The following is a 25296-nucleotide window of genomic DNA, read 5'->3' on the forward strand; positions in this document are numbered from 1 at the left end:
CGGACGCCTGGACGGTGTCCCAGGCTGCGTCCTACATGAGTTCAAAGATGAACTAACCCCTCACCTAAACACACTGTTTAAACTCAGCCTCTCCACAGGCTATGTGCCCACAGAGTGGTGCATAGCAATGGGTATTCCACTCCACAAAGGTGGAGCCACAACAGACCCCGGGAACTATTGCCCTATAAGCCTGACTAGCTTGGTCTGCAAAGCTATGGAGCGCATCATCATGGATCTCATTAAAACAGAGACAATGGAAACCTCCAAACACTGGACCCTACCCAGTTTGGCTTTGTTAAGGGCAGATCATGCCTCCTAAACCTGGTGGGCTTTTTGAGACAGTTACCAAGGCTATAGATGAGGGAAAGGGGTCCACACAGCCTACCTAGACCTCGCAAAGGCCTTTGACACCATTCCCCACTCAGCTATTATAGACAAGCTCACCAGCCTGAACATAAACCCCTACATCATGAGATGGGTTGCCAACTGGCTCATGGACAGAACCCACATGGTATGAGTTGCGGGAGCTAGGTCTGACTCTAAATCGGTTACAAGTGGCGTTCCCCTTGGCTCAGTCCTAGGACCCCTCCTGTTCAGCATATACTTCTCAGAGGTACAGGCAAGCACAGGAGGACTATGGCTGACCAAGTTCACAGACAACTGCAAACTAGGAGCTATAATTGACTCTCTGGCTGACACAGACATCCTCCAAAAGGGTCTCACTGAGACAGATACCTGGTATCAAAACCATGGCCTCAAGCTAAATGCCAAAAAGTGCATAGTCATCCCCTTTGGAAAAAACAAAGTACCCACAAACTACCACATAGGTGGTAGCCCCCTAAATACGGAAGACGTAATAAGGGATCTGGGTACACAAGTAGATAGTAACCTCTCCTTTGATAATCACATTGCCAAAGTGGTTAGAAAATCCTTCTATGTGGCCCACTTAATCACAAAAGGGTTTGCATCCAGATTGAAAGAGGTCATTGGGCCCCTCTACACATCACTCATCAGACCCATCATAGAGTACAATGCCCCATTTGGGATGTACCTTACAAGACACCTGCAACAACTGGAAAGACCACAGTAGTACCTCACCAAGAGGATCACTGGCCTCAAGCAGATGCCCTAGGCAGCTCGACTGAAAAAACTGCAGCTGTACTCAGTTGCATACTGCCTACTCAGAGGTGATCTCTGCCTGACATACAAGGCCATGTCCAACCCAGAATTGATGGACATGCTCCACCTAAATAAAACCATATCCCCTCGAGCCACATGCTCCAGGGATCTAAACCTCACTACAACAATAAATAGGACATGCTGGAGGGATAGATTCCTGTCCCAGAGACTTCCCATGCACTGGAACAAGATTTCAGTCTACATTAGGCAGAGCTCCTCGCTAACACTCTTCAAGAGAAACCTTGACGAGTGGATGGGAAACAGAAAGTCTACCCCAGGGATCACTTCAATGGCTCTGCTGGACAGAGGCACAGGGAACTAATCTAAGGGGGTGGTGAAAGCCAACACATTCCAGCTAGGCTTATAAATGCCTTCGGGCAGATAGCCTAGTACCTACCTATGAACCTAAGAAGAAAGGATTCTGGAACAACTGCAGAAATGAAAGGTAAACAGTGCAACGTGTACAAAAGAGACAAAGGACACTAGGTTACTCAGGGACCTGAAGACAGAACTGATAAGATCATTGCAAGGTTCCAGAAGACTTGAAGCAGGCAGATACAATTCCCATTCACAAGAATGAGAGTAAATCAAATGCTATAAATCATCGATCCTTAAGTTTGAATGTATCCATAGGAAAAACATAAAATTGCCATTCAAGGAAAGAATTTAAGATATCTGGAAGCTAGGTGAGCAGTATACTCAAGGCAATATGGCTTCACAAGTAGAAGTTCATGCCAGAAAAAAATAAGGTTATTGATATGGTAACTAAGATATTAAATCAGAAAGGAGCTGCAGTTATGTCTTGCTTAGGCAAGACACCTTATGAAAATTAGTGCAAATAGTTTTGGACCATAGTGTGGCTAAAATATTGATTAGACAACAGGACATAGAAGTTTATGGTAAATGAAGTTTGCTCAGCTGTTTTTCAAAAATACAAATAAAACAAAACATGAGACTGCATGCTTCCAGCTGCATCAGCTATTCCTTTCATACTGTGCAGCATACCTCTCAACTACAGATTTTTGTAGAATGTTCATAGTTTGGTCTGTTCCTCATAAAATATGTGGTTTTCTAGAAAATCATTGAGAATTTAAATCACTAAGCAATGAAATATATTTGAGATTTAGACTTCATATTCCTTGGAAAATACATGTTAATGTAAAAACCTGTTATTGCAGCAATGTAAAAGCTTCTAAGAGCAAATTTAAAATTTGTCCTTGATTTTGGGCCTTCGTCCCATCCCCCATTACTTTTGGTTTTGACCAAATTTCTTGCACTTAGAGGTTGAGAGGTATACTGTGTGGCAGTATGCGGGAAACCAAGATATGTATATACTGTGTTTTCACACAACACAAAGGCGTTGGTATCTTTAAAGCTGTAACAATTCATATTGCATCCTCCTTTCTCAGAAGCAAAAGATTTTGCCCATTTTTTTTTTTTTTTAGGCAAATAGTTATATATTACATTATCTTGCATGCCCTGTCTATCTCCCCATAGGTTTTGCTGGGTAACCAAGTTCTTCCTACAGCTCAAAAATATACTGTAGGTCAAATGGTAATCCTCCAAGTCAACAATAGGTAGGTATGTGAGTGTGTATCTCCTACTGTGTACTAGCATACCATCAATAATTAGTTCTTTGCCTTGCACCTTTTGAGCACTTTGATAGGTTCTGACTTCCACCACAAACTTGAATAGGATAAAGCAGGTGTCAGAAAATAAGTGGTAATGGAAGGTTTAAGTTTTTAGCCAATGTGAAAGTAAGGGTTGAGGTCTTCTTCTAATTCTTTTTTAATTGTAGAGGGTGAATTGGCTGCACCTATACATAATTATGTGTTCTACATTTTGTATTATAGGCAGATTTGGAAAGTCTGAGGGGAGTCTATTGCTAAAGAAGAATAACAGAGTGGTAGTAAAATGGATTCTTATGGCAGACATTTTGTTAGTAGAGTGCTGGGAGAAGATTATCATCCTATTTTCATAGTGAAACAGCCATTATTGCTGTAATCATTGAATCACTTTAGGCCCTTAGTACTAACACCATCTATTGTTAGGAGTTCGAGGTAGGAGTTTATGATCTAACAGGTTGAAGGCCTTTGTTAGCTCAATGAATATTGACCCAGTTAGGCAGCCTTTGTCTGTATTTAGGAGTATGTCTTTTGATAGGTTATATGAATGTTGTAGTGTTTCTGCTTGACCAGAAACCCGGTTATTGTCTGGTTAACAGATCATAGTTTTGCACATAAGTGGCTGTTTCTGAATCAACTCATTGTTTTAATTTTCACAAACCAAGACATGTCTGGCATCAGTGGAGGAGGCTAATCTGGAAACTTTAGATGGTGTTTTTTCTAGCAGCACCCTTGGACCCCTGCATCCTTCTGGCATCTAGGACCCATCTGAGTTGGAGATTACTGGAATAAGGTTCAGTCTTGGGCTTTCCCATTAGTTACTTTGTTTTAAAATCATTTAACTTCACTTGTATTTAAGCTTCACATTTGTACATAGTTGCACATCGCACAACAGGGTTTAGCACAGCTGTATACAGCCATGCATAGAAGCAACTACCTGGAAAGAAAATTTTCCCATGATATCTGCTAGGGAGCCATCCTAAGCTCCCTTGCTTCACTGTGTACAACACAGCTGAGCACTGCTGCCCTGCAAGCACCTAATTTGTGCATTGTGAAGTACTGACGCAGCTTTCTACCCCCTAGCCCTCCATAGACTAGTTGCTTTTTGTTAGTCTTACAGCAAAACCTGGTCCATCAAGCCCACTCCCCACTAGTTACTACAGTATATACCTGCCATAATGAATGGACACTTTCCCACAATTTCTCCAGCTAGTGTGATTGACATGGGCATCCTGAGGCAGTGTAGTACTTGTCTCAACATGTGAGAGATGTATCTATACTATGAATTTGGAATCAGTTCTGTCACATAACAACAAACCAGTTATCAAACAGGTTGTCAGCACACACACTTCACCTCTTGTACATAACAAGCTCACAACACATAAACCCACATACACTGAGGTACTCGCTAGAAGCCTACCTAAAGATCAGAGACTTCCCAAGCGCAAACCTACTGCACACACTGCAGACCCAACAGAATCCACTACATATAATAATACACACAACAGTGTCTGATCCAATAAGCCCCTAAGGCAAAACACCTCAAAACCAAATATTTTCATCATAGGTGACTCCAGAGTGAGACACACAAATGTCCCCCTCTCCAGGCTGGACAAGTAGAAGGTCATAGTCAGCTGCCTGTCAGGTGTAAGGATCCTTCAAATCATGCACACAGTCAAGTCTCTCAACAACAACTACCATTATGACTCTGTCATAGTCCATGTTGGAGTGAATGACCTGAGATGTATGTCACTAGACTATATGAAGAGAGAAATGACGGAGCTCTCAGGTTATGTGTCCCATGCTGGTATGTCCATAGCCATAAGAAGCATTCTACCTTCACCTAGGATGATGCCTTAATATAAGAAAAAGTGATTGACTTCAACAACTGGCTTAGCATCTGGTGTCAATCCAGGAGGATCCAGTATCTGTCAGCCTGGAAAGATATGGTCGACAGACTACACTGCTTTTTCTACAAATGGTCTTCACCTGTCACCTCTTGGCTTTCAGTTACTGTCAAAGTTACTTGCCTACCCCATAGTGCCTTTTTTATGCAATGTCATAACAAAATTCCCAACATAAAAAAATCCACTAGAGACAAACTCAAGGTTATGCTGCTCAATGCTAGGGGTCTAAATCATAAACTGCACTCACTGAAAGTACTCCTTAACTTGGAAGATGCCGATGTCTGTGCAGTCACAGAGACATGGTTCAAGGCCGCAGAGAGCACCCCAGCCATGCAAGGCTACAATGCATTCCACACATTCAGATCTCAAAGTGAGTGTGAAAGAACGAAAGGCGGAGGTGAATCCATATTCATTAAAGATGAATACACCTCAAGACTTGTCAAACATTATGACTCCCTAGAGCTACTCCAAGTCCAACTAACTGGTAAGGTCTGATCATAAATCAGTCATATTCGAAGTAACAATTATACCTGCCCCCCCCCCCCCAAGAACAAAAAAGAATGAAAAATTTCTCCAAATCAAACTATAGCCTCCTAAGCATTGGCATAAATAGTTTCAAACCCCCTGCTACCACTGTCAACAATGACTCCTATACAGAGATGTACATAAATGCCCTATATAAACACCTGTACAAATGTATAGACTCTTCTGTACCTGAATGGATCAAAATAAGGTCCTCAAAGAAAAACAGGGCACCCTGGTGGACATCAAGTATAAATAGTTTATACAACAAGAGGAAGAAGTTAATGTCTAAGAACAAGAGGGACATGACAGCAGAAGAAGGACACCCTCCTCAGCTTGAACAAACAAATTAAATATCTTGCAAAGTCTTCTAAAAACAATTACAAATACCATCCCCAACCAAGAATAATCACAAGGCATTATTTAGCTATGTCAGAAATCTAAAAGGGAAGACCCAGCTTTGTGCCAAACTAGTAGTAGATGGTACCACTCAAATTAACCTTGAAGATATCACCAACCTGCTAGCAGGCAAATTTGGCACAAACTTCACCCCCCTGTCCTCATCAGACATACCCCAAAGCATACCTGTCACCAGACCTCTACTTAGTATCTCCAAAGAGCAGGTCATAACTGTACTCTCCATGGCCAAAAACACAGCCTGCGTGGAACCAGATAACATCCCAGGCTGCCTACTAAATGGTCTAAAATAGGACCTAGCAGAACCACCTGACACAGCTAAGTACTGGCTTTGTCCCAGTACAGTGGAAAACATCAACAGTAATTCCCTTGCACAAAAGGGGTCCATCAAACAACCCTGGGAACTATATAGACCCATAAGCCTAACCAGCCTTTGTTGGTAAGGTCCACGATAATTCTCTCCATGGCCTTGAAGATAAGACATAGGTGGCCTTCAAACTCTTGACCTGACCATACTTATTAAACCTGGTGGACTTCTAAGAGAATGTTATCAAAGCCCTGGATGAAGGCAAAGCAGTACCTACTGCCTATTTTGACTTAGTCAAGGCTTTTGACACAATTCCCCACTCAGGCATCATCAAGAAACTCACCCAGCTGGGAATTAATCCATATATCACTAGATGGGTAGCCAACTGGCTCACCAACAGAACACATACAGTCAAAGTTATATATGTGTATTATATATATATATATATATATATATATATATATATATATATATATATATATATAAAGACACACACACACACACACACACACATATATATATATATATATATATATATATATATATATATGTGTGTGTGTGTGTGTGTGTGTGTGTGTGTGTGTGGATCTACCTGACATCATCGACAGTGGAAAACACCGACAAGCGAATCGCGAGCGCCAGAAGATCGACAAGCAGAAGACCGACGCGATGGATGAAAACACCGATGCCGAGGATGCCAACATGGGAAAAGGCTGTGTAAGTATGCGGTAGTGACGGACGTTAGGGTGCGAGTAAGGTAAGTGTGGATATTGATGGTCTGTGGGGATAGGGGTGGGTTAAGTGAGTTAGGGTTAGGGACTGGGTTAGGTAAGTGTGCAGTAGTGATAGTCTTTGGGTTAGGGGCGGGTTAAGTGAGTTAGGGTTAGGGCTCGGGTTAGGTAAGTGTGTGGTAGTGATAGTGTTTGGGTTAGGGGTGGGTTAAGTGAGTTAGGGTTAGGGACTGGGTTAGGTAAGTGTCGGTAGTGATAGTCTTTGGGTTAGGGCGGGTTAAGTGAGTTAGGGTTAGGGCGCGGGTTAGCTGAGTATGCGATAGTGACGGACCTTAGGGTTAGGGTTTGGGTTAGGGTTGTAGATAGTTGTGTATGTGTGGTTTAGTGTGGGTTTGTAGGGATTTTGGTGTGCTTGTGTTGTGTGTGTGGTTTTTGGACAGGGGATGTGTTTTGTTTGTTGATTGTTGTTACTGTGGTGTGTGCAGTGTATGAGGTTTCGTGTTTGTGTACCATCGGTTATTTCGTTGTCGGGCATGTGAGGTTTCGTGTTTCTGCACTGTCGATTATGTGGTGTCGGTGATTGCGGTCGGTGTTCTGGGGTTTCGATTATGTCAGGTAGAACCGTGTGTGTGTGTGTGTGTGTGTGTGTGTGTGTGTGTGTGTGTGTGTGTGTGTGTGTGTGTGTGTGTGTGTAAAGATGTCTATTAATTAAAATCTGGAAGCTCACAATCAGATTACAATGCAACCTGACTATTGATGGAGATATCCACCTAAATCCTGGCCCATCCTCATCCACTGGCTCTCAGTCCTTTACTAACTGTCCCACTACTACACAAATCTTAGACAACCCCCCAAACTCACTCTTGATCAGTCACCTAAATATCAGAAGTGTAAACAATAAGATTCAACACCTACATGCCCTCTTGGATGCTCTTTCCCCAGACATACTATGTCTGAAATCTGGCTAAAACCTTCTACTTCAGATAATGAAATTACACCACTAGGCTATAACATCCCAAGACTTGATTGAACCAATAGGAAGGGAGGTGGAGTAGCTGTTCTGTACAAATTCATGCTTGACGTGTCCAATAATGCCCTGCAAACATCCCTATTTGGCAATGCTGAAATGCTTATCACTAAGCTCCACATTAATAAGAACAAATGTATAAATCTCATCTGTGTGTATATTCCCCCAGGCAATAACATAAATACCCTCAAAGATATCCTACATTGGTTATCCAGCAACTACCCCAAGAAAACATTGTACTTGGAGACTTCAACATAGACTGGAACATGTGTTCCTCAGAACCCTCCACTCACCACATAAACCTTTGTGGATTTTCACAGGTCATATCCTGCCCCACTAGGGTCAGTAAACCCAACAATAAAGTAAGTATTCTGGATTAGATGCTTGTTAACACCCATCCCCTCAAATACAAGAGTGGGACCTTGCCTGATGATGTTACTGATCACCTCCTCACCTATTTAATCAGGCAAAAAGCTGATATCCACAACCACAATAAGAATTTCAACTGCACGAATTTCCAAAATGAACTCAAATCTTGCAATTTGTGAGTTCTGAAATAATTACCACTTGAAGAAGCAGTAAATTACTTTAGTACCAAATTCCTATTCATCCTTGACACCCATGCACCAGCATGGACTATTAGAACAAAAACAAAAGTTGTTCCTTGACTCTCAAAAGAAACCAGACAAAACATGCTACTTAGAAATAGGGCTTGAGCGACTTCACAGACCGCAAAAAAAACACATAGATCAACTTAGATACAGACAGCTAAGAAATGAAGCAAAAAAATCCACCACATTAGGCAAGAAAAACTATTCCTGTCATCTACAAGAAAAACACCAAAACAAGCCACAAAAGTTTTGGGTAGGTATAAAAACAAACTCCTTAGTCAAAGACAATCCCCCACTCCTGCCCCCTTGGATTCTAACCAAAACCCCCCTGAAGAAATTGCCAATAACTTTAACAGCTTCTTTACAAGAACCATGCAGAACTTAGTTAACCGATTACACCCCAGATGCCCATATTCTCCAGCCACTACACCCAGCTCCCAACTCTCCTTTAGCTTTAAACCAGTTTGCACATCTTTTGTCCGAAAATTACTTAAGAAACTAAAGCCTACCACCCTGTCAGCTGATCTACTCCCTGCTGAATATCTACAAAAAGCTGCAGATGCCATAGCATACCCCGTTACTATCCTGATCATCCATCCCTTCCATCTGGAAGATATCCCATGTAATCCCACTCCATAACGGGGACAGCTGTACTGACCTGTCAAACTATAGACCTATAGCTATTCTGTCACCCTTAGCTAAAATTATGGAAAAATGCATCCATAATCAACTCCTGAAGTATCTTATCCATAACAATCTTCTAACCAACACCCAACATGGCTTTAGACCATTCCATAGTGCAACCTCAGCCCCCCTTTACTTCTCTAATGTCATTAACCAACACCGAAACAATAATAAACTTTCCTCTGCTATCTTTCTCAATCTTTCGAAAGCCTTTGATATGGTAAACCACCAAATACGCATAAACGCTTTGAAATCCATCTCCCTAGAGGATCAGGCCATCCACTGGTTTCAGTCCTATCTCAGTGGTAGACAACAGGTTGTCCTATGGCAGAGCAAACTATCCACCCTTTTACCCATCACCATCAGAGTACCCCAAGGCTCCATACTAGGTCCACTATTATTTTCCATTTTCATCAATGATTTGTATAAGGTCATCCCAAATGCAACATGCATTCAATATGCAGACGACTCCACTTTAGTATGCTCCGACGCTTCACCTACAGAGTTGCAGATTCTATCCCAAAATACTTTTAACACAGTTGAAAATTGTCTCCTTAACCATCGTCTCATGTTAAATCCTAATAAAACCAAACTGCTGCTTTTCTCCCCAACTCGCAGGTCTACCCCTACAACCTTTACATTAAAATCCAACAACGGCACCATTATGTCCCCAGATTCCGCAACCAAATTCTCAAGAGTTATAATAGATAATAACCTTAAGTTAACTATTAAAACAGTTAATAAAAAAACTTGTCTCACTATATAGGATCAAGCCCTTCCTAATGCCATTAGCCAGAACTGTAATTGCTGACATCTACTCTCCACCTTCCTCTATGCTTCCCCTCTATTTACATACCTCAGCAAAACTGGCCTTAATAAACTTTCTAGCAGCTACAATCACATTGCTAGATTTGCTACTTATGCAGCCTACAGAACTCATCACTGTCATAACCTAAATCAATTAGGATGGCTTGAACTGCCTAACCTACTTCAGGTTAACCAACTAATAGTTGCACACAAGATCTTCTACCAACCAGATAATACGTCTGTACTTAAAAACCTCATCACCCCCTACAGTAACCTTAGTGCACTTCGTTCATCTGAAAGACTACTAGTTCAAACTCTCAAATCCAACAACACAGCCAGAGAATCTCTATTTGCTAACTCTGTTGGCAAAACTTGGAATTCTCTTCCTGCTAATCTTACATATGAACTCTCTCTACCTCAGTTCAAGAAAAGTCTGATTCAGTACTCTAAAAAACAATGGCTATGTTTTTGTCCTAATCCAGACTAACCCTAACCATCACTTCTGTGCACATGGAGGACTTCTGCCTACACTTTGTTATATATCCTAGGATGTCCTTGCATCTACCACCAGGTTAGACTAGTAGGCATTCAGTACCCTATCATTCTTAAAACGACTGTCTAGAATTTTCCATCTAAGTAAAAAGTAATAATTTGTTTGTGTACATCTGTTTGTCGTGTTTGTTTACATCTATGTACAAATCTTTTTGTGTTTATTTTGTGTTTTAAACTGTAAAAATGTAACAGTTTGTTGAAAGTGTTTTTGGAGCTTTTCTCCCCGGGCCTCCGCTGAAAATGGACATGTATTCAGTCGGACTATCGCAGTAAACAAATGTAAAATAAAATAAATTAATTAATTAAATAAGTTGGGGATTCCACCTCTACCAGAAGACCAATTACCAGTGGTGTATCACAAGGATCTGTGCTGGGCCTCCTACTGTTTGGAATCTATTTCAGGTGAAAATAGATGGCCTGTGGCTTACCAAGTTTGCCAATGACTGTAAACTAAATGCAATCTTTGAGTCTCCCAACAATGTTGACATACTACAAAAAGGGTTTACACAGACAAATGATTGGTGCCAAAGTCACTGACAAACTAAACGCAAAAAAATGCACTATCATCCCTTTCAGCAAAGGAGAAGTCCCTGCAAATTACAACATTAACAGTACCCCCATTAACTTAAAACCCTGTGGTGAGAGATTTGGGAACACAGGTTGACAGCAACCTTAACTTTGATCACTATATGTCCACTGTGGTAAGGAAGGCTTTCTATGTTACACATCTCATAAGTAAGGGCATCATATCCAGAGCTAAGCATGTTATAACTCCCCTGTACTCATCCCTCATCAGACCACTAATAAGAGTACAACGCTCCCTTCTGTATGTACCTCACCAGACACCTGCAGCAGCTGGAGAGACCTGAGAGGTTTCTCACCAAGAAAATTCAGGGCCTTCAACACATGACCTACATGGACAGACTGAAGGCCCTGTCGCTGTACTCTTTATCTTATAGGCTACTGAGAGGCGACTTGTGCCTGGCTTACAGAGCAGTCACAGACCCTGCCCATATGGAAATGTGGCACATCCACAAGTCAAATGGAACAAGATTCACTCACTGTAGGGATCGTAACCTAGCCTCCCAATTAACAGGACATACTGGAGAGATATTGCCTCCCAGCGATTTCCACTCCTCTGGTACAAACTTCCAGTTCACATAAAACATGGCTCCTCAATGACCCTGTTTAAGCGTAACTTAGACAACTGGATGGGGGACCGTAAATTTACCCTGGGGGTGTCACATATATCCCACTTGTATAAAGGTAGTCAGTGCTGATCATAGGCTCACACTGCAAATATAGACCATACAACTTGGTCAATAAGGGAACAAGGGTATAAATAACATGGCAGGCTTATAAAGGCCCTAGGGCCAATAGCCTAGTAACCTCCTATGAACTTGTATCCAAGTGATGGGCATAGAGTTATTTCATAGGTTATAAATATGATACATTGAGTTTGCTCACACTGTTCTCATCACATCTCATCACATCTTAATAAACTATGAATGAAAGCCATTAGCTCCAGTAGGTGCACCAATAAGGATCTGACCTAACAGTTTTTTAATGTCTTTTGTTTTTAGTGAACCAAAGAAGAAAAAGGGAGGTATGGGAGAAAGTCTACAATTTAATGAGAATTGTCGAAGGACTGGCTGCGAGTTTGGACTAATTGAGGGAACTTATTAAAGAAGGCTTAGGTGGATAGGGGACAAGTGCAGGTCTCATCCTACATTTATTACTGTAATGTTCTCTACCTTCTTCTTCCTAACACCAAGAGTGACAATTTGAAGCTTGTGCAGAACTCTGCATCAGAGCTACTTATTGATCTCAATTGATCCAATCCATCAATTCCACCCTCTTCCTAGCTGCAGGCTCAAATCAGCTTGGAACCAAGACTTCACCCAGACCCCTAACTTCTCCCTCACATCCCATAATGCTCTGTATACTCCCATTATCTTTCAGATCTCTATTACTGAGCTTGCAGCAGACAGTAAAACAGTTCACAATCTCCAGACTAAAAATTTAGTCTTTGACTTCTCAAACATTGATTCTTTCTATATATACTGGTTAGTGATTGTTTTCCTCAGATTAGGCCTTTATATATATTTTTTTTTTCTCTTCAGAAATTGTTTATTTTTTCCTCTTCTCCTTCAGCAGTCACCATTATATAGTTCTTTATTGTTGGTATTTTAGGATTCAGTGTTTTTTTTCTGTGTTGCTAGTTATAGTGTTAAATATAATTGTTTTTTGTTTGTTGTGTAACTTAGACAGAAGTTAATGTGTTAACCGAGTCACTCAGGTTAATGGATACTTGTTCACGTTTTAAAAAGTGTGAAAGGTGTGGACATAAATTCTCTCATGTGGATTAGTGTGTTGTGTGCGATTTTCCTGGTTGCCCAGTATCTAAAACAAGATTTTGTTACCTTCAGGAAATTTGGCAAGTGCACCACTAAAGATAAACAAAATAAATTCATTTGGAAAGGACTTTTACTTAGAGAGGGAGAAAAATATAGTCAAACTCTCTCTCTGAATTTCAGAAGCCTATGGAGAAAGGTAAGTCATACAAAAGAAAAGCAAACACATAGAGCCAAATCCTCTAAGGAAATGTCTCCAATTCCTTCCAAGCATAGCAGGCTTAAATAAAGAAATAAAGAAAGTGACCAAGCTAAGTTTGTGGTGTGACCCCCTCCTTCATAGATCTAGGTTTGAGGAAGGTGAGTTATCCTTTGGTACTAGTGATATAGAAAGGAGTTTGGTTTCAGCTGAAAAACCCAAGCTAAGGTTTAGTAAGATATTGTTTCTTTATGAAAATTAAAATTGGGTAGGCTTATCTCTCCTTGCCCTCTTCAGCTGAATTCTTTATTTCCACTAAATCTGTTTTCTCCCACCAGAGCTAGACTGTAATTCTGTACTTTGATTGTAAATAAAACTATGGCAGCAGATTTCCAGGCGCACATTCAGGTGGGTCTGATCTCTTCCCTGTTTATTCCCCAGTTACTCCTCCCATCTCCCCTCCTTCAGTGGACTACAGTCTCACATTTCCAGCTTTACTAGATTCAACTATTTAGTCTGGTGTGCCACTAAATCTGTTCCCTTGTATGTCTCTATGCCTCTTCACTTCTGAATAAAAAAAAAAAAGCAAATGCATCAGTCCAGAGTTTAGGCCAGTCTATCCATTTAAAATGTGCACAGTAAAATATTCAACTTATAATGCATTTTGGCTGCTGACATGGTTATCTTTACATAGTTATTCTCTTATAGTATAACCTGAACTTATGGTATTTAATGATACATTTTACAACAGTTCTCAGTTTCTTAACAATGACCTCCCAAGCCTCTGATGTGACCTAGTACTTTTTCTTACTATTGCTTTATCTAGTTTGTCTTAGTTGTATACCTGTAACATGTCTCTCATCGTCTCAGCAACAGACTCCTGGAGAAAACTTCCAAAGCAGATACTTGTATTGAAAGAGTAGCAGCAGCTGTAGCAGTGAAACTACACTCCAAAACAATGCACTCAAACATAGTACTGACAAACACAGGGGAATGTATATGTCTGAATCAGGCAGTGATGAAATGCTAGGGACTTCACTGAGCACAATTTTACTCTTAATCTCTCCATTTCATAATCCATAACATTCGCACCACACTTACAAAGGCACACCTCCACCTTCCACAAACACAGCTACCCACACCCACACAACATACCAGTCAAATTTAAGGCTTTTCCCACCTCTCTGCAAAACACTGCTGTAATGTTTTTGGCAAACAAATGAAAGTGATTGATGGGTGTTGGTTCAAGACTCCCATCCATATCTCTCAACAGTACAGATTTTTGCAGAAAATCCAGATTTTTTGTCTTTTTCATAAAATTGCAGTTTTCTGTCAAATCACTGGCAAATCATTGACCACCGAAGTCAGAAAGTTGACAGGCATTTTATTTTCAGACTTCATATCCTTAAGAAAATTCACTCTAATGCAAAACCTGTTTATCAACTTTCTAAGTTTGTAAGTGCGATATTTATAAATTGTCCCATTTTTGGGCCTTTGTCCCCTATTATTTATGGCCTTGTCCAGATTTCTTGTTCTATAATGTTGAGAGTTATGCTGCCATCCCTTCCTACTGGAGTCAGTCCACTGCACTTGCACAAGTGTCCCCCTCAGCAGGGCAGCAAGCAGGTATCAGTGCAGATTTGCTTTATAGTTCTTTTACACCACACACACACACACACACACACACACACACACACACACACACACACACAGTAAATCTTGTTGTCCATGTTATTTATTCTTTTCCTTGGTTTCGTTTCTCTTACTTGTAATGTTACTTTTACTCATTTTTTTCTCCTGCCTCCCATATCTACCCTAATTATTACTTCTAACAAATACTTCTTCTCTTCCCCACCTCCTTTTTATCCACTATTTGAACTTTTCCACTCTGACATTTGCTTTATGGGTAAATAATGAACTGTCGCCCTTATGTCAGCACATTTCAATGCTACATAATATTGTATTTAGTCTAATAATAGGTTCATAGGTAGGTACTAGGCTATCGGCCTAAGGGCCTAAGTAAGCCTAGCCAACAAGGTTCCCTGGCTTATGCCACCCAGGAAAGTTATTTTCCTGTGCCACTGTTGAGCAGAGCCACAGAAGTGATTCCCAGGGTATATTTTCCTATCTCCCATCCACTCAAAGATTTTTCTTGAAAAGTGCTAATGAGGAACTTTGCTTGACATAGATGGGTAGCTTGTTCCAGAGTATGGGAAGTCTCTGGGACAGGAATCTATCTCTCCAGCATGTCCTGTTTATTGTGGTGACAAGGTTTAGGTTCCTAGAGCATGTAGCTCAGAGGGATAGGGATTGGGATTTCTTTAGGTGTAGCATGTCTAACAGCTCTGGGTTTGACATAGCTTTATATGTTAGGCAGAGATCACCTCGGAGTAGGCGATATACTACAAAGTAAAGCTGGAGTTTTTTTAGATGGTCAGTACAGGGCATCTGTTTGAGGCCAGTAATCCTCTTTGTGAGGTACTTCTGCTGCCTTTCCAGCTGCTGCAAATGTCTTGTGAGGTACATGCCAAAAGGGGCATTGTACTCTATAATGGGTCTAATGAGTGTCAAGTAAAAGGGGAACAATGACCTCTTTTTTTCCTGGATGAGAACCCTTTTGTGATGGTGTGCCACGTAGAAGGACTTCCTGACTACTGTGGTGATGTGATTATCAAAGGAGAGACTACCGTCCACCTGGGTCCCAAGGTCTCATCACACATTCGGTGTTAAGTAGACTACCACCTATGTGGTAACTCACAGGTACAGAGTTTTTACCAAAGGGGATGACAATGCACTTTTTGGCATCGAGTACGTGTCATATGTGCACACATTTGTATTAATCTATATATTTACAGTATATTGACAAAGTACTGGGTCACATCAGGGCGTGGGAGGTCATTGTTAAGAAACTGAGAACTGTTGTAAAGCTTGGCATTGAATACCATAAATTCAGGTTATGCTATAAGAGAACTATGTAAAGATAACCATGTCAGCAGCCAGAATGCATTATAAATGAATGTTTTACTGTGCACAATAAGAAATGGATAGATTGGCCCATACTCTGGACTGATGTGTGTGCCTTTTTTTTTTTTATTCCTGGGGAAATGCTATTCAGAAGTGAAGAGATGTATAAGGGAACAGTTTTAGTGGCACACCAGGCTGTGATTTCTTTGATGTCTATTGTCATGCAAAGCTGACAAAATAGTTGAATCTACCCAAGCTGGAAATGTGAGACTGTAGCCCACTGAAGGAGGGGAGATGGGAGGAGTAACTTGGCCAGGAATTGAAACTTGCAAAACTGGCCCTTGTGAAAAGTCTTTTTTATCTCAGTAATTTGTTGACACTTTCCAAGTTTCTTTCAGAAAATGTGCAGTACACCAGTAGGAACAACATTTGTAAAACTCGGCGCATACCAGTCAATGACACATGAGCTGCAGACTCTCAAACTTGGCATTTTTTTTCAGGTGGTCCATTCTAAGTGAATGGAAGTCTAGTCTGACAACAAATGGTAGGGCTATTTTTTCTCACAGTCTGTGCATTGGGACAGATTTAGCTTTCCAAAGGAATCACAATGTCTGCCCCCATGAGGACAGACAAGAGTAAAAAAAAATAAAATTAGGAATGAGCACTTATTTTTCTGCAGGCAGCTTTAGGAAGTGCAGCAAATCATGGCAAGATAAAAAATATGTTTTTTTATTGTTTGCCCGTAGTGGTCCTTTAACTCATTATTCAAACTAGTAGGACTCATAATCTGAAAATATAAAAATTAATTGAGCCTCCTTAAGTAAAGTTTTTTTCAAATGTTTCTTTACTTCTCCACCCATATTTGTATGTAACAGACCACAAGCCTTTATCACATTAACATTTATTTGATGTACACTTTCAGACGCTTTCCCTTGAAACTTAGATTAACTCAGAAAGTGACTCTGTACAAGACCAAAGTTACTCAAGTAGCACTCTTTTGGTACTAGCAAACCTGGTTTATGCCATTGTAGTCTTCTCTTCTGGAGGAACCTTAACACCTGACAGTGTCCTGAACCTTCCTCTTTCAACTGTCTAACAAGTGTCACCAAGCATCTACTCCTGCCACTTGATTTCATGTTTTTTCCACTCCTGTTGATGGCCAGGAATTCTTCTTACCTTCCTGCTGTCATCTATATCTTTACTTCTTCACAGTCACAGATTACTAGGACGACGTACAGCGATACAAAGATAAGTGTCTTTATTTTATGGCATGAGCCTCCTGTAGGGGATTAGAGTCTTACACATACTGTTCTGGCTGTGTTTGATTACTTAGCGCATGTCTGATTCTGTCTTGAGTTATAGTTCTGTTAAGGCTCATTTACCTGCCATATCTAACTTTTATGAGGGAGTACTCTGGGGCTTTGCAAAATATCTATAAAGCCTTTTAGGGGAAACTTTTCCACTTAGCACCCGCCAAAGAGCCCTGCATCACCTTTTGCTCCATTTTAACCAACAAGTAAATCAAACATTACGTTTTTGCCATGGAGAGCTATATTTTTAGCAGCAGTAACATCAGCAAGAATTTACGTAATTGAAGACTTTTGTAGAAACACCTTACATGGTATTCCATAGAGACACAGTGCTCAAGTAAACGAACCCTATTTTTCTCTAAAAGTACCACCAAAATCAATTTAAATCAGAGTATTATTTTACCTGCATTTTTCCAGAGTATATAAACAGGGGAGAATACCTCTTGCGTACCTTTAATATTCATAGACAGCTTTTTTATTGTCTAGATAGAATAAAATAAATATGAAAGACTTTCCAGTTGTTTTTCTATTAAACATTTTGCACACTGAGATTCAAGGTGTATAAAACAAGCCTATTTCAATGACTGTTAGAATGTATAAAGTTTTGTTATGAAAGGAATATCAAGCCAGTCAAGCCTACTGCACACCCTGCTAGAAATGTGGCATCTTCTTTGGCCTCCTTTTAAAATGCCTAATTCAATGAAACTTGTAGAGTTGTGACTTTCACAAGACACTATAAGCTGGATGTGATCCCCAGACATAGGTCTTCCTTCAGAGCTACCATAATCTGTAGGATCTTTTCCCAGCTCTACCTAGAAAGACAGACTAGGGTATCTTTCCTTGAAGAGGACAGACAATATCAGCATGGCAGCTAGGACAAAGGATTAAGGCTATAATACGTTAATAAGCTACTTTCTGTTCAGGGTTTAATTCCCTCAGCCTCAGTTTGTCAGCTGTGTGGCTCTGAGCATGTCACTTAACCAGAAAGTGTTCCTGGGCCATCCGAAGAGGTCCATGTGGCTCAGTGCTCTAGCCTGGTTAGCAAAACATAAGTAATAAATAACTCACCTCAGGTATGAACATTCTCTACTTGCCATACTATCACATCACATGCTTACCATAATAACAGAGCTGTGTGATCTGTGTACATCTTCAACATACTCCCCTCTCCCCTTCAAAAAAAGAAATTAGATCTTCAGGAATTACATATTTGTTATGTATTCTGTTAAATATGGCATTTGTTTTCTGTTTCTGCTTACTTGCAAGCACATGTGCATTTGGAAACTTCTGATATTCATTGTTTTGCATATCAGGCCCCATACCTCTGGAACGTACTTCTGTTACTAAGGGAATGCTCTACACTGGCTTTTTTTCTGCAAGTCCTTAAAGATGTATATTTCTGAGTCTTCTTATGATGGTGGAACTGATAATCTTTTTTAAGTTTTTTGCCAAGGATCATTTGGTTCAATTGATTCTTGTAGTTTAGCTTGCAAAGAAAAACCCTTTTTCTATAAGGATTGAAGTGGGAGACTAAGGAGACAAGTATCTGTCTGTGCTGTTTCTCCTTACTTTCACCACCCTCTCTGCAAAAGAAGAACCTGAAGGCTGTAGTTCTGCTTCTCCTTGACAGATGGTGCTTTTCATCCCTTTTAATTTCTCTGGTTTCTCCTCATCTAAAAATTGTAAAATTCTAAGAGGGCTGTTCCCTTCACCAGATATACTCTTTCCTCGTATCACTGGCAAACAAAGAACAGAATATGGTGTAAGCTGACTTCCTGTCTTGTCTGGGGACACAGACATGCATCACCTTGTTAGGGAGGAGTCATCTCACACCAAGACATCTGTCAACTTCAGTGTTTGCTTTGAGTCTGTGATTCAGTGAACTTCAGGAACAGTTGATCTGTTTGGTGATGTCAAGGCTGCTATTAATGCAGCTTCCTGCTGCTTGTGTTTGGCCTCTGCCTATTTGTTCTCCTGCTACTTGCGATATCTGGATTGATGTTCTATCTGTGGCTGGTATCGGCTTCTTGCATTACCTCATTTTGCGCTGTTTTAGAATTAATGTTTGGTGTCACTTGTTTGCTCCATCAGATTTTTTTTCTGCTGAAGCTCTTGACTTGGATGCACCTGTCCACTTAGGATTTTAGCTGTGGATGTCTCTTACTATGTTTTCCTTTGCATCATTGCAAAAAGCACTGTTGCCTTACCATGCAAAGACTCTTTTTACACTTTCAACTTTTTTTTGACAGAAAGACTACTTAACATTTGTAACGATTAATTTTTATACATTAAACATTTGTTATTCAATTATATTTTAATCAGACCCAGATTATGTATCAATATGCATTATTTGCATTCTTTATTTTCTAGTTATTCACTCACATGTTCAATTTTTGTATTGTAAAGTATGTTTACATTTTTACAGTGTTGTTAATAGGTGTGTTTGTGGCATGTTTTCCTTCCCCATCTACTTAGTTACTTTCTGGACAAACCCACAATTTCGACTTGTGCTGGATGAAGCTGATGACGACCCTGATGACAATGAGGTTGGCTGTACGTTTGTAATTAATCTTTTACAAAAGAATCGTAGGAAGGAAAAGAAAATGGGGGAAGACATGCAAACAATTGGCTATGCAATATATGAGGTATGTTTTAGTTCACTTATTTGCTGTTTGAAAAATGGTTTTGCCAAAAAACATAAAAATCATATAAGTTGATTGTCTAAGTGAAACAGTCATTTTTGCACTGACATTTTACCTAGAAATACATTAAGTCTTAATCTGACAGCATGGAAATCATTTAACTGCATATACATTGCAAGTTTCCACATAAAGCTGATAGGACTAGCTGCTTGCATAAAGGAGGATTTTGCCTAATGCATCTGAATGGCACCGATGTTGTGGATTGTGGGCAAGCAATCACACACCATCAAGAGTGCAAACAAAACAAGGCAAAATGGTAGTCAGAGAGATATGTAGATAACATCTGAAATGTTTGCTTCATATGGTTCCCATATTATAAGAAGATGGGATACCACTCTGCATTTGGTTGCCACCTTTGGGTGAAACACACAGTAAAAGAAAAATCATACACTTTGCCCTGCCCATGCCATGTGTTAGAGAAATTGGTTCCCTCGGTATCCTCACCGAGTGATTGCCACAGCTATCGCTTCTAGGAGCAGTGGCTGCAGTCAAACATTAAGAAACATTTTTAGTACTGTGTACTTTTGTGGCGAGTCTTGATGTGAAACAAAAATCTTATCACTCATCTCATCATACCTCTCAGCCTCTTAGCACAAGGAATCTGAACAGAGCCAAAAATAAAGAGGGACAAAAGCCCAGAAATGGGGGCAGATTTTAAATATTGCTCTTATCAACTTATAAAGTTGATAGAATAACAGGATTTGTGTTAGCATGCATTTTCTGAAGGATATAAAGTCTGAAACTTAAATGTATGTTATTATTTAGTGACTTCGATCCTTAGTGATTTTCCAAAAAAGCACAAGTTTTATGAGGAACTGACCAAAAAAAAAAAAATTAATTTGGAAATTCTATGAAAATCTGGACATTTGAAAGATGCATCACATCCTTTCTTTATCTGCCATTCTGTATATGCGCACTTGTTATATTGTAGCCTGTGGAAGATAATAATACATTTTGTTTCTAAGTAACATACTTTACTGATAAGGTAGTGAAAACGTGTGTCACTGCTAGGTTACAGAATGGAAACTTTGTATATACAGGTTCACCATTATCAGTAATGCACTAGGTATGGTGCTTTGTATTTTCCATACTTGGATGCCTCAGGAAACAAAGGTGACACTAGCAATAACCAATATCCACTGATAAGCAGTTAGATCTAATGCCAAGAACCACAGTGGCTGTCACCATATTCCTTAAGGAAACAAAACTGGCCATAGTAATAGCCAACATCCACTGACAAGCAGTTATTTCTAATGCCAAGAACCACACCTGTTGCCATCATACTCTTTAAGGAAACAAAGCTGGCCATAATAATAACCAACATCCACTGATGAGCAGTTAGATCTAATGCCAAGAACCACACCTGTTGCCACCATACTCCTTAAGGAAACAAAGCTGGCCATGATAATAACCAACATCCACTGACGAGCAGTTAGATCTAATGCCAAGAACCACACCTGTTGCCATCATACCATCCACTGATGAGCAGTTAGATCTAATGCCAAGAACCATGCCTGTTGCCACCATATTCCTTAAGGAAACAAAGCTGACCATAATAATAACCAACATCCACTGATGAGCAGTTAGATCTAATGCCAAGAACCACACCTGTTGCCGAAACAAAGCTGGCCATAATAATAGCCAACATCCACTGATGAGCAGTTAGATCTAATGCCAAGAACCACACCTGTTGCCACCATACTCCTTAAGGAAACAAAGCTGGCCATAATAATAACCAACATCCACTGATGAGCAGTTAGCTCTAATGCCAAGAACCACACCTGTTGCCACCATACTCCTTTTGTTTTAGAATTAACCACAGCTGTTATTTATCCCTCTCTCAGTCTTAGCAGTGTTTACTAAAAATTAATGGTACCAGGCATCCATTTTCTTAAGTACTTTTTAACAAGGTGAAAGAAAAGGCTGAGACTATTTTTAATGGAGTGTCTACATCCTTATAATTGTAACAATATTGGTATGGTATCTTGCAAAGTTCAGTAGATGTTATTTATTCATTGTTTTGTTTGTTTGCTTCTTTACTTTAAATGAACTTTACATATATTAACATAAGAGAAGTATATTAACATAAAGATCTTTGGGTTTCAACAGCTAATCAAAATCCACTATTTTGAAAACTCTCTTATAATAATATATTATAAGCAATATATTTTGCTTTTAGTTACACTTATGCACTGTTTGAGATGAATACATTTGTTCTAATTACTTAACAGTATATCTAAAATGTCATAATATGTAAACATTTGTTTCCTCTTGGACATAATCATATCAATATAGCATAGTAAGTTTTCTGATCACTAATACATCGGAAGAGAATTAAACATATTTTCTATAGTCAGATATTTATTCATTCATTCATCCTCCAGATATTCACTTAGTTTCTCTGTCTTCCACCCACTTAGTACTGATACAAAGTCCAGCTCACCTGCAACCTTCAGTTAGACTATTTGTGAATAAAGTTCCTGTCTAATTTAGTTTACACACACGCGCACGCACACACACACACACACACACACACACACACACACACACACACTCATACATGGTATGCACATCTATGTGTAATTTGGGGAACTACCTATTTACATACAGCATGTATTTAGGAAGTAAACAGAAACCATAGCATCTGTTGGAAAACTACATGGACAAAGGGAAGGCATGCATCTCTACATAGAAAGCACCCCTGCCAGTAACTGAACTGATAGCATTGCCATCTCAAATTGCTCATTTCTAATTGCTGAACCACAATGCTTTTAATGTTTTGAGGAAAAATATATATATATATATAAATATATATATATATATATATATTTTTTTTTTTTTTTTTTCAGTGAAACCATTAGATGTCTGCTGTACACTTAACAGGTTATAGGGTCATAGGTAGTTACCAGGCATATGATCCAGGTGACCACTGAGGAGCCTAGTCCAATCTCTAAACTTCCCTAAAGGACTTCCTGGTTAAGTGACTTGCTCAAGGTCACATAATTGGCAAATGAAGGTTGATGGAGCCAAACCCTGTGCCACAGTTAGCAGTTTAACAGCTCATTGCCTAACTCCACTGCATTAACTGTTAAAATTTTATAAATTTCTCATCAGGCCTTATACATCTGCTAAGTAGGTGTTTTATTATAAAAACTAATCATGTAGAGAAATGAATACAAGAAGCATCTACGTTCAGAAATATTGGTTTTGAAATAATATGGAAGGTTTATTACAAATGAATAAACTCTCCCAGAAATTGTAACATCCAGACAAACTATATTATTAAGATTATCTGACCCAAGAAAAAATTCCAGCATTGAATTCTACAGTTCTCATAATATTGCTGGCATGGATTATGTTACATTTCTACGTAAAACAATACTGACAGGTGTATTTTAAGATTAAACCTTTGTGGAATAACAGAACTAAAATCCTGACTGAAATACTGAATAATTCTAAAGTGTAGCACATTTCAAGAACAGCAGAACTGCATTTCAGACATCTGTACTTACAAACACTTTATAAATATTGATGCAAAAAAAATCTCCCTTCGAAGGATGAGGGAAGAAGGAAAGCCAGACATGTGCTTGTTTTATTTTAATTTATGTATGTATTTATTTATTTATGCATGTTTGTTTGTTTACCTGGGTAGATCACTGATCAAACTGACCAATTTCAGGACTAGCCAGGGTTTCAATTTGACAAGTAGTACATGAATTATAAATAAACACACAAAATAATAAAGGTACAACACACAAACATAATTATATAAATACAGTCATAAGTCAACATGAGCATATTACAAGCAGAGTAATAAATGCTATTAGAAGTCAGACTGAGCAAGGTACATAATAGACTAGATGGATATATAGAGGAGAATAACATAAAGTCTATCTTTTGAGTATATTTAGTTCTCTGCTAAAGTGTCTGCTGTGTGAAGTCTGCATGCATTCCCTTTGTCCACATGAACATTTTTCTGTGGTTGGTTGTTTTTTCACATATCCCAAAGACGTGCTACTAGTTAAACTGACAAAATGCATTATTTCAGGAGAAATGCATTGTTACTGAATGCGCGCGTGTGTGTTTTCGTCTGTCTGATTATGATTGTAGGTGTGTATATGTATACCTTCATCTCTGTGTGTGTATCCTGCAGTGTCTTGTGACCTATATGGCACTGGTTCCATACCTTACAAGCACTGCTTGTCAAAACAGGCTACAGCTTCCTGTGACCCTGAATAGGATAAAGCAGGTATTGGAAACAAATGTATAATTTTTATATAATAATAAAAGATGACATCTGAAACAAGTAAAAAATCAAACTCAGAAAATCACATCAACATGGTTTTCTTACCCTCTCATTAGCTGCAGTCAGTTAAAATGAATTGATTCACTTTATAACACATAATAATAATTTCATAGCTTGTTATAGAGGTAATGCCCTCGGCTTTGGCCTGTAGTTTTCTTTAACTGTTTGCAAGACAATGAAGTATGACAGCAAATAAAATACTGACTTGCAGATCATAACACTTTTAGGGTACATTCCTCTCCCCTTGAGTACAGCAACTCACTTATTTTCTTTTATACTTAGTCTGTTTTATGGCCTTCCTACCAATGAAATAATCTAAAAACAAAAATATATTTTTATATATAATGGAAATAACAGATAGGTCTGAAGGCAAATATAATTTCTTCTAGGCAATGTTAATGTAGGATAAATTGTATAATGATTAAAATAAATCCACATACCAAATACATTTCCTTTACCTAATCTCTTAGGGAAAGCACATTAAATCTAGGCTGAAAATACTCCCTGAAACTAAACAAAACATACTAGAAATGCTGTCCATTGTACTTTTCCAAATCTGGAAATGTTGCATGGGAGAATCCTAATAATTGGTTAATAGATATTGTGTAATACTGCCTTAAGAATCGTTGTTCTGAATAATTTACTTACCTGCTGTATCTCACTTCTGACCCAGTGTGAACCATTCCTTAAGAAATGTAAATGGAAGGCTCTTACTAGGGTAGTTGCTAAATTCCACCATCCACCAGAGTTACTACAAGTATCAATAAATATAAATTAATGGATATTTGAGGTCAGACATTTTCAGAGTAAGATGCACTTAATCATACCTCTCAATTTCTCAGCACAAAAAATCTGGACAAAGCCAAAAATAATGCTGGGGACTATGTCCACAAAATACAGACAAATTTTAAATATTGCTCTCATAAACTTACAAAGTTTCTAGAGTAAAAGGTATTACGTTGCCATGCATTTTTTGAAGGATATGAATTCTGAAACTCAAAATCATGTCAGTATTTAATGAATTCAGTCCTCCTTTCCTAATCATCTCTACCAATTGTTTCTCCAGTCATTAAATCCAGAAAACTACAAATT

General features: G+C 39.1%; 1 protein-coding gene across 2 annotated transcripts in view; it reads left to right on the forward strand.

Moving 5' to 3' along the window:
- The window catches only part of CAPN2 (calpain 2), a 602999-nt gene that overhangs the window by 406361 nt on the left and 171342 nt on the right, over positions 1 to 25296 (forward strand). For both annotated transcript variants that reach the window (XM_044058713.1, XM_044058721.1), the window contains exon 10: positions 19672 to 19841. In XM_044058713.1, the coding sequence (XP_043914648.1) occupies positions 19672 to 19841 (170 nt within the window). The remainder of the gene's footprint in view (positions 1 to 19671; positions 19842 to 25296) is intronic.

This window comes from Protopterus annectens, chromosome 1.part2, assembly GCF_019279795.1.
Source record: "Protopterus annectens isolate FY-2018-M chromosome 1.part2, PAN1.0, whole genome shotgun sequence".
Lineage (NCBI taxonomy): Eukaryota > Metazoa > Chordata > Ceratodontiformes > Protopteridae > Protopterus > Protopterus annectens.